Genomic DNA, 14,428 nt, shown 5'->3' on the forward strand with positions numbered 1-14,428 from the left:
CAGCCGAGCCAAAGGCTCCCTCGGAACGGTACTCCCGTCCGAGAACTAATAACTACCGGTAACCATGCAATGCATATAAAATGCAAGGCGTAATGAGCACCAACGTGATACAAGGCGCCCATACATCCAGGCATCAAGCCATGCTCCGCCCAAGTAGTAAATCACACGCGATGCATATGCCCGTGCTGGATGCAACCTGACTAATCTAAAATGTCCGTGATCAAGCATAACCAAATCATGATGATCCCATCATGCAGCCCGAACCCATGTGCATACCAAACCATGCAACAAAAATGAAATAATCAGGCATGCTATAATCACATAACGGTAGAGTAGGTTAGCAGTGCCTGACACCAGTCAGCGGTTAGTGACCAGGAGAGACCATCTGACGGCCTAAAATAGACCATACAACAGTTTCACCGTCACCGAACGGCTAACCCTTGCCCCCACTGCCCAACCGCTCTAGCCAATAAATAACCGGAAGTCTAATAATAATACCCGACAGCTAAGAACCTAGCCCCGGGTGAGTACGACATCATTCCCATAGGCTTGGGGGTGATACAAACCCTCGTAGGCAACTAACGAATAATACCCTCGAAACCAGGTTAATAAATTAAATTATTACACACACCGTTTAAATTCCATAATCTATTAACAGTTAAATCCAATGAAGGGAGGTCAAATAAATTGACATCAAAAGAATCGACAATGAGGGTATATAGAACTTGCCTTTTCGAAGATAGCCTTAGGCTCAATTTGACCAAACGCGGTCAAAGTTATACAAACTGTAATATTCCAATTATAGACAAAATTAATAAAATTGGGCCCCAAATGAAATTTCAACCGCAAAAAATATTAATTACTAGCTGAGGTACATACTTGGATAATTAAATCAGGGATTAAACGGAGTTTAATCCGATTTTTGAAGCCCAAATTCCTCAATTTCCCTCACGCATGCTGATGTTTTTTTCTCTGTAATTTCCCACTGCTCGAACTGCAAAAATTACGCCCGAAATCGGGCTTAAAAATTCGGCCGAAAGTGAGCAAGGGAGGGGGCGCCACGTGGCAGCGCGCGGCAGGCCGCTGGGGGAGGCCACCGCCTCTATCAAAACGACGTCGTTTTGACGTCAAGGGCTAAATTAAATCAGCCAAAATTCCTCAGCCTCGCGCGCCTGCCCGCGGATTCGATCCCGCGTCCACAGCCTGGTCGCCCGCTCGCGCCCGCATGCCTATTCAACCTATATAGAATTTAAGTTATATTTAAGGTGAATTTTTGGCTTTTCCGTGATTCATGCCAGCACTCTTAAGTTTCCATTAATCACACAATCACCCCCTATAATAATTACAGAAATGCCTGAACTTTCTAAAAATCACACAAATTAATTAATTTTAATTTTTTTTCTCTTTCTAGAAATTCCCAAATAACAAAATTAATTATCTTAATTTCTTATTTCCATAAAATCATATAATTAAATTTTTATTTAATCCTAACAACTTATTTTAATAATTCTTTTAAATCCAATTACCCCAAAATTAATTTAATTACCATATACGGGGCGTTACAGGGTGTGGGAGCAAAATCGTCTCTTTGCCCCCTTCCAGTAAGCCTGTCGAGCTTTCTATCATTTTTCTTATTTAAATTCGCAACCCAGATTAGCCAAAGAGTCGTGCAGTGAAACCCCGTTAATTCATGAATTGGGCACGCCAATTCTTATTAGCTGTTCTGCTCTTCTGTGGTGATCATTTTTTTCAATCACATCCCTTGGGAACACCCCACTGCTTAGCCTTTCTTGTGCCTGATGTTTCTCTACAGCTTCTTTATGGCATCATAGTCATGTTAGAATGTCAATGGTTTTAGGTCAAGTAAGCACCATTTGGATTCCAAGTGATTTATGTCTTATAGATAGGGAGTGACGTATCATTGTCTAAAGGTGCTTGAAGAGAAAGCTGTTTTTATCAAACTTCCATGAAAAGATTCAACTAGAATGAGCCTATTACTAAGTAAACATAATAGCCAGGGGGGAGAGTAAAAGAGGGACACTGTTTTTACACATAAAATTTATTCATTCAATGAAAACATAATAGCATTGGGACATCAAAAATCTCCATCAACCAGATCTAACTTAAAACAGCCTCTCGTCGAAGAAAAAAAATGGTCAGATGCAAAAAGTCAGTGCGGCAATAAAAGAGCTTAAAAAGGTCACTGCACTCAGAGCATGGTGAATCACTGGCATTGCACCAGAAGCTTGAACTGAGGCATCGGCAGTGGACACTGGAGTAGATGGGGACTCTTTCACAGGCTTTGATGGTGCTGGTGCAGGCGCAGGCGATGGAGTTACAAAGAAACGCCTTGGAAGGAGAACCTGGTCCACCGCATATACTGCTAGGTGCCCATTGGTATAAACTGTGTTGGATACTGTTGTATTTACAAATCCACTTGTTAAATTCACCTGGCTCCCCGATATGGTTACGTTTAGCGGGTACTCAACTTTAGTACCGGCCTCTGTGCTCACCGGGTTGCTCACGGTTTGGAACTCGGGGAGGGAAAAGTACGATGATATGAGATGGAATTTAACGAGTTGGGACTTTTGATCATCATTGTATGCGTTCAGAGCGCCTGCTGAGAGGTTACCAAAGGCATAATCATCAGGGGCGAATACAGTGAGGCCTTGGCTTGATGTGTTGAGCTGCGTGTAAATGTCGCTGTCCATCTTCGTGCTCCTTAGAAGGCGAATGAAGGTAGTGAAGTGGCCAGCCTTCTCAAGGATTGCAGTGATGTTAGGTGGACCTGATGATGCTGGACCTGGTGCCATAGACTGAACCACTGGGGGAGGCAGAGCGACAGGAGCCTGTGCCGGTGGGGGAGCTGCCGGAGCCTGTGCGGGAGGCTGAGAAAAAGCAGTGGAGCAGCAGAGGAAGATTAGTAGTAGTTGTAATGGTGAGAAAAGTTGCTTCACCATCTTCACGGAATTTTTGTTTTTTTGAGTATTATAGGCTGAACAAAAGCTTAATTTGAGGTGAAACTGAATGGTTGTGTGGGATATGCTGCAATGGAGTTGGGTTTTTATTGTGTGGGGTAAGATGGGAAGTGAATGTAAAGTTAGGTAAAAGAGTTTCTATTTTATGTTGGCAAGAGAAATTCATGCCATAGCTATCTGTTTAAGGTAGAGGGAAAAGAGAGAAGTGAGGTGTTGATGGTGCTGAAGCTGCTACTGCTTTGCTTCAGAATTGGGGGAAAACAGCAGAGAGTCTGTTTGATTGAGCTTTTGTGGATGAAGTTGAATGATCTCTATTTTGTAGTGCTTTCTACAGCCTCAAGAAGAAACCTTTTCCTTCAAATTATGGGTTAAAGTATCAGATCAATTTGATGGTGACCATGAACTTGCTAGGATTAATCAGTTTGGACACTTCATTCATCTAATTACAGCATGAGCTGTGCAAGGGGGCATCCTAAATTCATGCCCACTTCAGTAATAGTAGGTGAATTGGAACTTTGTTCCTCCATTTAGTAGCATCGTAATTTACATTACACTGGTAAAATAGTGCCAATACATTTTTGTGATAAGTGCTGCAGATTCTAAGGGGGCCATAATTACCTAAATATCAGGTCACTCTAAACGACGAGCAGCTGGGCAAGCATGCTATTGAAGACATTATTGGCACAGACATGGGAGTAAGGGTCAACGCCTTTTACTAGGAGAAAAAAATTAGGTTTATATTTTCTTAATCCTGAAAGTTGTGTGATTTGATCAACTGAAGCAGAGCATCATCCATGATTTTGTTGAATTTTGACTTAGAAGCTGCTGATATGGTTTGAAGGAGTCAAAATAAATTAAAATTATCCATAATCAATAAATTAGCAACTATCTAATATTGTTTGTTAGCTGTTTTGGCTGGATGTTATGTCATATTATTCTCCACTTTATACTCATTTCAATTTATATTTTAGCTATATAAATTGAAGTTTACGATTGAATAAAATATATGACTTTTGCTTTGCTATTTTTTTCCCTTTCCTTTTCTTCTTTCTTCATAAAATACCAACAGATTTAATATTGATCGTTTCAAATATCCCTTGCAATTCTTTTTTTTCTGGGACTCAAATAGCTCACTGGTTTCTGTCTGAGAAGATTGAGTTTGTTTTGTTCACAAAGGAAGCAAACATTGTGTATTAATGAAGATTTATGAAGTAAACAGTAAAAAGAGTAGAAAATTTATTAGAAAGTTTTCTGGGATTTCACAATTCATTGGGCATGGTTGAATAATTATTTATCATGAAAACATGAATTAGGACAGGCAACCGTGGAGAATGTTATCGAGATGAAGCAGCTGCCACTTGTTTCATATCACATGGACTGCAAATAGTTTGCTAATGAAATCTTGTACGATTCTCCTTTTTTAGTTTTTTTTTTTTTTGGTTATTTTTTTTGCTAATACAATGAAAACATTCTTATATTTTAGTTATTCTGCAAACTGAAGTCTTGCATTTCAGTTATATGAGAAAGGGTCTGCTCACAAATTTGCATAGTAAGTGGTTTTGGAGCCATTTAGTCACCAAGTGATCCATTGAATGAGATCTGTTGCCAATCTGTACAGGATAACTCTTTAACTTGTTTGTTGTCGGACTTTAAATCCAGCAGATTAATGGAAAGAACTCCAGCAGATTAATGGAAAGAACTAACTTTTTTGGAATTTTCTGTTTTTTTGTTTTTTGTTTTTTGGGCAGCACAACAAGAAGCAAGCTGAATTAGTCTCAGGTCTGGCCATGATTTTGGAAAGAGAGATAGAGAATTTACTCGGAAGATATCAGCTTGATACAAGTGAAAACACTACATTAATATAACGAACTGCACAATCAATATCAAATAGCAAGCCACTCAAAGGCATAAAGATAAGGCTGCAATAAGAAAGCCTGAAAAAGGGATTGCATTCAGGGCATTGTGAATCTCTGGCATTGCACCGGAAGCATGAGCGAGGCATCGGCAGTGGACACTGGAGGAGGTTGATCCGTTTTATCGGGCTTGGAAGGTGCAGGTGCAGATGCAGATTCAGATTCGGATGAGGATGCAGATGCAGATGCAGTTGCAGTTGAAGGCGCCGGTTTAGGAGATGGAGTTCCTGAAAAATTTAATGGAAGCAGCACCTTATCCACCTGATATACGGCTAGCTGGCCATCAGAATAAATTGTGCTGGATACTGTTGTATTAACCATTCCAGTTGTTAGCTTCACCTCATTCCCTGATACCGTTACATTTAGCGGGTATTCGCCAGTACTCCCAGCCTCTGTGTTCACGGGGTTGCTCACAGTTTGGAACTCAGGTTGGGAAAGGAAGGAAGAGATGAGATGCAATTTTATGAGCCGGGCCTTCTGCTCGTTGTTGAATGAGTTTAGAGAACCTGCTGAGAGCTTGGCAAAGGCCTTATCGGTTGGGGCAAATACAGTTAGACCTTGGCTTGAGTCGTTGAGCTGTGAGGTAATCACACTATCCATGTTTGTGGTCTTGAGTAGGCGAATTAAGGTGGAGAAGTGAGCGGGCTTCTCAAGGATTGCAGTGATGTTTGGTGGACCTGATGGTGCTGGACCTGGTGCCAGTGGAGCTTTGGGTGGCGGCTGAACAACTGGAGCTTGTGCTGGAGGCTGAGCAACGGGAGCTTGTGCTGGAGACTGAGCAAAACCTGTGGGGAAGCTGAGGAAGATCATTAAGAGTGGTAACAGTGAGAAAATTTGATTCAACATGTTTCTGGACTTTCTTCAGGTATGTGTAGAGTGGGAAGAAGTACTGCTTTAAGATGAAAATGGAGAAGAGTTGTGTGGGAAATGTTGCCAGGGAATTCGGCTTTTATGGAGTGAAGTGAATTTGAAGTTAGGTAAGATAGTGGCGTTTTATGGTTGCAAGAGAAATTCATGGCGTATCCATCTCTGTAAGGTATAGAGAATAGAATACAGAGAAGTGAGGTGATGAACCATTTTCTAGCTGATTGAAGTTTTCGTGCATGGCTGCAAGTTCAGTTCGGTTCAATTCTAAGTTAAATCATCTTCAGGAACAAATTGGCCTGGATTGAGGTTGTTCATCTGTTGATTCTTACTTGTTTGAAGTTTCGCAAGAATGTCATTTATGTCATTATATGTTCAGTGTTTTATTTCAATAAAATTAACATAACCTCTACCCCTGAAAACACAGTTTGGACTTAGAATTAAACCCACATACATATTAGAGTCCTGAACTGAACCAACTGTTGTGTGAGAGTGTATATGTGCTATGCGTGTGGGTGTATTTGTCTCCCATTGTTTGGTGAGGAGATTTTAAGTAGATATAAATAGCTCAAATCATAATATTGGGTTTGGGGGCTAAAGGATACCCAAATTTTGTGAGCGAGCTAACTCACATGCGCATGCCACCGTCCGTCTAGTCGGTCGGACATAATCAATAAGAATAAAATAATATATTTTTAGTAAAAATTTATTTAATATATTATTTTATTTTAATCCGGACATCTTTTTGGAAATTGCTCTCCAGAATTCCTGTTGTCGCGGTCCTAACTTCCCAATTTTTTGCAATTCATGTCGTGGTCCCAAGTGCCACCAACGTGTTTTCTGGTTCTATCTCCTTTATGTCGTGGTCCTAACTCCTTTTCCTTATTTCATGCATGGTTGCCCGGCTCTATATTCATAAATTCGAGCCTCCAAGTCCAATTCGTGGGGTTACACAATTAGATGATCTATTCCTTTCTCTTTATCCTTCACATTCCACACTGTTCACCAGAGAGTTAATCGCTTCATTTTTCCAATCCTTCTTCTATTCAAAATAGAGAGCTAAATACCCCTGCGAGTTCTGCTAGCTCCGGTAGTTCTTGGTTGATGTTCTGTTAATCAGATCGTTTCATCCTGTTAAGACTATCGTCGTAGTTTGTTAATTGTCGGTGCAAGACGATTCTATCTTCAAGACAACACGTTTACACAACTCAATCTATCATATTTTCTGTTCATTGTGATCATGCCATCTTCATAGGCCATTATTTACAGTTTTCTTGTACCAACTTTTATGTATAATTATTGTTGTTATCCCAACACCAACTTGGTTTGGTTCCTTCCGCACATGGGTCCAGTTTCCCATTGCATGCATATATGCTACGAAATTGGACCGAATACAAATCACGAATCAATCACACACAAATACAAAATTTTACGTAGAAAATTTAAATTGGAAAAAATCACGAGTATAAAAAACAAAAATATCACTAAACAAAAAAATATTATTACAAAAGTGATATCATTATATTAAAATATCACTAAATAAATATTATTATAATAAAAGTGATATAGTTGCAACTAATTTCAGAACATTAAACACTTATTTATAGATCTAAAATTATTTATAGATATACATATAAAATCATATCCTGATTAGAAGATGATTCGTGAGAATATTCTTTCAAATTAGATAAATCTCAATTAAAATTGAATTTGACAACATTTTAAATAACAGTCAAATTCGAAGTTATAATTACGGTCAATTAAGAAGTTTCAATCTCAATCTAATTTGAATTTCAAATCATAATTATAACAATAGATGCAGCAAGAACAACAATTTCATGCCTTGGGTTTATTTTTAATGGGTTTCACACTTGGTAAAACGTTTGCTTCCTTAGCAGATATCCTTCTGATTGCTAAAATGATTATCGCAATTTAACTTTTGCAATAGCGACCCCACTAGGCCTTGGGATCCGATTGAGGTATATCAAATGGACCGCAATTTAAAAGATTTTGGCTTTAGCTATTTCTCCCATTGCCCCTTTGCTTCTGGCAAGTCTACTGAGCTCAATGTCACAATAAGCATAAGGCCCAGAAAAGAAGCGTTGCTTTTATGCCTGGCCACGATCAGCACAACTTCAGTAAATTCGTTTACATTATTACACTATTGGACAGAGCAGTAAGGTGTTACCATCCAGCTTGAAGAGAAAAAACATGCCGTAGAAGCTGTATGTTCTCATTTATAGCACAAAAAAATTAGGAATAAGAAATGAAAAGATAAACGATGCCCAATTATGTGGCTTCTTTGGAGACTCTTGCTGAAATTTCTTTTCATTATGCAGTATGGATTAAACAACTGAATTGATAATGAAAAAGAGTGACAGTTAGGTAGGTTGTTGTATGAAATTAATAGATCTTCATTGAGTGGGGTGAGATGGGGATTTAGAAGTGACGAGTGTGTGTTGTCAAGTAAAAGGATGTGTTCCAACTTTCTAAGAGTAACTGTCACTATTTAAATTTGCAACGCAGATTAGCCAAATAGTCGTGCTGTGAAACCCGTTAATTCATGAATTTGGCACACTAATTCTGATCAGTTGTTCTGCTTTTCTGTGGTGATCATTTTTTTCAATCACATCCCTTGGAAACACCCCACTACTAAGCCTATCTTGCGCCTGATGTTTCTCTACAGCTTCTTTATTGCATCATAGTCATGTCAGAAAGAATGTCAATGGTCTAAGGTCAAGTAAGCACCATTTGGATTCCAAGTGATTTATGTCTCATAGATAAGGTGTGATGTATCATTATCTATAGGTGCTTGAAAAGAAAGCTATTTTTATCAAACTTCCATGAAAAGATTCAACCAGAATGAGCCTATTACTAAGTAAACATAATAGCCAGGGGAGAGAGTAACAGAGGGACACTGTTTTTGCTCATAAAATTTATTGATTCAATGAAAACATAGTAGCATTGGGACATCAAAAATCTCCATCAACCAGATCTAACTTAAAACACGAAAAGCCTCTCGTCGAAGAAAAAAAATGGTCAGATGCAAAAAGTCAGTGCGGCAATAAAAGAGCTTAAAAAGGTCACTGCACTCAGAGCATGGTGAATCACTGGCATTGCACCAGAAGCTTGAACTGAGGCATCGGCAGTGGACACTGGAGTAGATGGGGACTCTTTCACAGGCTTTGATGGCGCAGGCGCAGGCGCAGGCGATGGAGTTACGAAGAAACGCCTTGGAAGGAGAACCTGGTCCACCGCATATACTGCTAGGTGCCCATTGGTATAAACTGTGTTGGATACTGTTGTATTCACAAATCCACTTGTTAAATTCACCTGGCTCCCCGATATGGTTACGTTTAGCGGGTACTCAACTTTAGTACCGGCCTCTGTGCTCACCGGGTTGCTCACGGTTTGGAACTCGGGGAGGGAAAAGTACGATGATATGAGATGGAATTTAACGAGCTGGGACTTTTGGTCATCATTGTATGCGTTCAGAGCGCCTGCTGAGAGGTTACCAAAAGCATAATCATCTGGGGCGAATACAGTGAGGCCTTGGCTTGATGTGTTGAGCTGCGTGTAAATGTCGCTGTCCATCTTCGTGCTCCTTAGAAGGCGAATGAAGGTAGTGAAGTGGCCAGCCTTCTCAAGGATTGCAGTGATGTTAGGTGGACCTGATGATGCTGGACCTGGTGCCATAGACTGAACCACTGGGGGAGGCAGAGCGACAGGAGCCTGTGCCGGTGGGGGAGCGGCCGGAGCTTGTGCGGGAGGCTGAGAAAAAGCAGTGGAGCAGCAGAGGAAGATTAGTAGTAGTTGTAATGGTGAGAAAAGTTGCTTCACCATCTTCACGGAATTTTTGTTTTTTTGAGTATTATAGGCTGAACAAAAGCTTAATTTGAAGTGAAACTGAATGGTTGTGTGGGATATGCTGCACTGGAGTTGGGTTTTTATTGTGTGGGGTAAGATGGGAAGTGAATGTAAAGTTAGGTAAAAGAGTTTCTCTTTTATGTTGGCAAGAGAAATTCATGCCCTATCTGTTTAAGGTAAGAGGGAAAAGAGAGAAGTGAGGTGTTGATGGTGCTGAAGCTGCTACAGCTTTGCTTCAGAATTGGGGGAAAACAGCAGAGAGTCTGTTGATTGAGCTTTTGTGGATGAAGTTGAATGATCTCTATTTTGTATAGCTTTCTACAGCCTCAAGAAGAAACCTTTTCCTTCAAATTATGGGATAAAGTATCAGATCAATTTGATGGTGACCATGGACTTGCTAGGATTAATCAGTTTGGACACTTCATTCATCTAATTACAGCATAAGCTGTGCAATGGAACATCCTAAATTCATTCCCACTTCGGTAATAGTAGGTGAATTGGAACTTTGTTTCTCCATTTAGTAGCATCGTAATTTACACTGGTAAAATAGTACCAACACATTTATGTGATAAGTGAGATTTCAAGGGGGAAATAATTACCTCAAATATCAGCTCACTGAAACGACAAGTAACTCTGCTAGCAAGCTATTGAAGACATTATTGGCACATATTTGGGAGTAAGGGTTCAATGCCTTTCACCAGGAGAAAAAATTAGGTTTATATTTTCTTAATCCTGAAAGTTGTGTGATTTGATCAACTGAAGCAGAGAATCATCCCTGATTTATTATTGATTGTTTCAAATATCCCTTGTAATTCTCTTTTTTCTGGGGCTCTAATAGCTCACACTGGTTTCTGTCTGAGAAGTTTGAGTTTGTTTGGTTAACATTACAAAGGAAGCAAACATTGTGCATTAATGAAGATTAATGAAGTAAATAGTAAAAAGAGTAGAAAATGTATAAGAAAGTTTCCTGGGATTTCACTATTTACTGGGCATGGTTGAATAATTATTTCCCATGAATACATGATTTAGTGTAAAAAAAAAAAATTAATAGCAGCTTAGTCTAAAAAAAATTACAACTCACCTCAAAATTTATGATATAGTCAACCCCTGGCCATAACCCATTTGTAAGTAGAAAATTATAAAACTAAACCCACTCAAATCCTATCATTAATTCAAACAAACCAAAATAATAGTTTTTTAAAAATTAACTTTTATCATTAATTTCAAACCCAAATTCTATTTTTAATTACATAAAAATTTTATTATATTATTTTTTAAAAAATTTAACCCTCTCAACATAGATTTTTGGATCCACCTAGTTGTCACAAATTTGCATAGTAAGTGGTTTTGGAATCATTTAGTCACCAAGTGATCCAAGATAAGATAACTCCTTATCTTGTCTCTTGTCAGACTTTAAATCCAGAATATTAATGGAAGGAACTTTCATGAAGCATGCTGAATTAGTCTCAGGTCTGACCATGATTTTGAGAAGAGAGAGAGAGAGTTTAGAGGATGTTTGGCTAAACAGTTTGATCACTTATAAATTAGGCAGTGCTTTTCTTTAAAATATTTGGTAATACAAATTAGTTTAAAAGTTAAGTAACTTAACCACTACTATGATAGTATTTGAGAAAAGTCGGTACCCTTAGCTTTTATAAAAGAAGCTATTGCATTGAATGATGCTATTACTATTTTGCCCCCAAACATTTTTAATATTTATATTCCTTGTCTTTGTCTTCTCCCATCTTCCCTTGAGTTTCTGTCGTTATTGTCATTGCAGTTGTCGCCTCTTCTCTAGATCCGTTATCTTTGCCTTCCTTTCTTTAGATCCGCTATCGCCGTCATCCAACAGGGCTGCTGCAAGCTGTCGTCGGGTTGGTGGGTCACGCTCGTGGGCTACCGTCCCCATCGACCGTTGCCCCTATCTGATTCAATTTCTCCTCTGTGGCTGATTGTTCGTTACCCCATCGACCACTACCCCTATTTGCTTCAATTTCTCCTCTGTGGCCGGCTGTCCGTCGCCCTATTGGTCGCTGCCCGTCACCTTCGCCACCCTCTTCTCCTCCGAGCTTCTCCTTCCCGTTGCGTGTATATATATATATATATATAACACATAATAATTAACATATATAATATATAATTTATCAATATTTAATATAAAATTTTACATCATTTAATATTATGTTTATTTTGTTCTTTTTGTCATGTTTTAATAACTTATCAATTTTTTCAAACCAAACACATAATTATTAATTGATAACTTAAAAATATATTTATCCAAATACATTAAAATTACTTAACTTTTAACTTAATGAAAAAAAGGGGAAAGCCAAACACCCTCTTACTCAGAAGATATCAACTTGATACAAATGAATACAGTATATTAATAGAGCACACTGCACAATCAATATCAAACAGCAAGCCACTCAAAGGCATACAGATAAGGCTGCAATAAGAAAGCCTGCAACAGGGATTGCATTCAGGGCATTGTGAATCTCTGGCATTGCACCAGAAGCTTGAGCTGAGGAATCGGCAGTGGACACTGGAGGAGGTTGGTCCGCTTTATCGGGCTTGGAAGGTGCAGATGCAGATTCAGATGAGGATGAGGATGAGGATGAAGATGCAGATGTAGATGCAGTTGAAGTTGCAGGTGCGGGTTCAGGTGATGGAGTTCCCAAAAAATTTGATGAAAGCAGCACCTTATCCACCTGATATACGGCTAGCTGACCATCAGAATAAATTGTGCTGGATACTGTTGTATTAACTATTCCAGTTGTTAACTTCACGTCATTCCCTGATACTGTTACATTTAGCGGGTATTCGCCAGTACTCCCGGCCTCTGTGTTCACGGGGTTGCTCACAGTTTGGAACTCAGGTTGGGAAAGGAAGGAAGAGATGAGATGCAATTTTAGGAGCCGGGCCTTCTTCTCGTTGTTGTACGAGTTTAGAGAACCTGCTGAGAGCTTGGCAAAGGCCTTATCGGTTGGGGCAAACACGGTTAGGCCTTGGCTTGAGTCGTTGAGCTGTGAGGTAATCACACTATCCATGTTTGTGGTCTTGAGTAGGCGAATTAAGGTGGAGAATTGACCGGGCTTCTCAAGGATTGCGGTGATGTTGGGTGGACCTGATGGTGCTGGACCTGGTGCCAGTGGAGCTTTGGGTGGAGGCTGAACAACTGGAGCTTGTGCTGGAGGCTGAGCAACGGGAGCTTGTGCTGGAGACTGAGCAAAACCTGTGGGGAAGCTGAGGAAGATCATTAAGAGTGGTAACAGTGAGACAATTTGCTTCAACATTTTTCTGGACTTTCTTGAAGTATCTGGAATGGGCAGAAGTACTGCTTTAAGATGAAAACGGAGAAGAGTTGTGTGGGATATGCTGCAAGGGAATCGGGTTTTTATAGATTGGAGTGAGTTGGGAAGTGAGTTTGAAGTTAGGTAAGACGGTGGCTTTCTGTGGTGGTAGGATAAATTCATGGTATATCTATCTCTCTAAGGTATAGAGAAAAGAGAGAAGTGAAGTGCTGATGGTGCTGATGCAGCTTCTTGTTCTATCAACAATGATAGAAAAACAGCAGAGAGCTAGCTGATTGAAGTTTCCGTGAAGAGTACAATGATCTTCATTTGAGTGACAGGTTTATGCAGGCAAGTGAAGTGACATAATCTACTTGTTTCCTCAAATTTTGTGGTCGAGTATCATATTAAATTGATTTTGATTCTTGACAATGAATGTTCTCCAAAAAGTCATTCTATTTATTTATTTTTATACATTTTTTTTGTGACCTTCAACTGCTTCTTATACAATACAAGATAGATGGAACAAAATTGGGAATTGAAAATTTAGTTTCTTGATTTTTTAGAAACAAGTTTTCGAGCATCTTATCAATTATGCAACAATGGTAAATCAATTACCAGCTGATCCATCTTGTAACTACTATACATTTGAAGGGACTTATCAACTGCCATCAAACCAACAAAGCTCCCGAAGCAAGCCTATAAACTTTCAGCAAATTCGGCACTCTCATCTTTTGGTAACGCTGCAAAGACCCATTACAGGCACAAGAAATTTAGGATGCGTTTTCTTTGCTTTTCAATTTTTAGTTTTGAGTTTTGAATTCATTTTCAGTTTTCTGTTTTGGTAATCTATTTTTAGAAAATTAAAAACGCGTTCTCTTTATCATTTTGAAAAACTATTTCTCAAAACAGAAAATTAGAAAACGCGTTCTATTTGAAATTTTAAAAATAATTTTTTAATGATATTTTATTCAATAAATTTGATTATTTAGTAAATTAAAAATATTTAATGTTTATAAGTTATTAAAAAAATTCTACATTTTAAAGTTAATGAATTTTGTAATATTTTTTTTATTATAATAATAAAATATGAATAAATAAATAAATAAATGTGTTTTGAATTTTGAGTTTGTTTTGGATGAAAACACTCAAAACAACTTTTTGTTGTTTTGAGTTTTCTTTATAAATATGTTTTTTGTTTTCAAAAATGTATTTTTAAAAACAGTAAAGAGAACGCATTTTCATTATTTTAGAAAATTAAAAACTAAAAATGACTTGAAAACAGCAAAGAGAACGCAACCTTAGTCTTTGAATCCTACCATAGAAAAAGCTTAGTTGAAACAGCTTCTAGTTTCAAGCATAGCTAAACAATGATAGAAGTTGTGATGCCTGCTAATTTCGAGTACTACTGCACCTCAGTGGTGCTGGAAGGCTCTCTTCCGTTTTATTGGCAGTAGACAAAAATTTTGAATCATTCAGATACCAAATAATTTTAGTGGTTTGAGTTAATTGGTGA

At 38.6% G+C, this 14,428-nt stretch overlaps 4 protein-coding genes across 4 annotated transcripts; all 4 read right to left on the reverse strand.

Moving 5' to 3' along the window:
• Window positions 1-2,156: 2,156 nt before the first annotated feature.
• On the reverse strand, window positions 2,157-2,960 carry LOC127790116 (fasciclin-like arabinogalactan protein 12). The gene has a single exon (XM_052319408.1). It carries the CDS (start codon window positions 2,958-2,960, stop codon window positions 2,157-2,159), a length of 804 nt encoding a protein of 267 aa, XP_052175368.1.
• A 1,970-nt stretch (window positions 2,961-4,930) lies between these two features.
• LOC127790117 (fasciclin-like arabinogalactan protein 11) lies at window positions 4,931-5,701 on the reverse strand. Its single transcript, XM_052319409.1, has one exon. It carries the CDS (start codon window positions 5,699-5,701, stop codon window positions 4,931-4,933), a length of 771 nt encoding a protein of 256 aa, XP_052175369.1.
• A 3,093-nt stretch (window positions 5,702-8,794) lies between these two features.
• Window positions 8,795-9,598, reverse strand: LOC127790118 (fasciclin-like arabinogalactan protein 12). The gene has a single exon (XM_052319410.1). It carries the CDS (start codon window positions 9,596-9,598, stop codon window positions 8,795-8,797), a length of 804 nt encoding a protein of 267 aa, XP_052175370.1.
• Window positions 9,599-12,007: 2,409 nt separating this feature from the next.
• On the reverse strand, window positions 12,008-12,915 carry LOC127790120 (fasciclin-like arabinogalactan protein 12). Its single transcript, XM_052319411.1, has one exon. The coding sequence runs from the start codon at window positions 12,913-12,915 to the stop codon at window positions 12,049-12,051; it is 867 nt and encodes a 288-aa protein (XP_052175371.1). The 3' UTR covers window positions 12,008-12,048.
• Between the last annotated feature and the right edge of the window lie 1,513 nt (window positions 12,916-14,428).

Source organism: Diospyros lotus, chromosome 14, assembly GCF_014633365.1.
Source record: "Diospyros lotus cultivar Yz01 chromosome 14, ASM1463336v1, whole genome shotgun sequence".
Classification (NCBI taxonomy): domain Eukaryota; kingdom Viridiplantae; phylum Streptophyta; class Magnoliopsida; order Ericales; family Ebenaceae; genus Diospyros; species Diospyros lotus.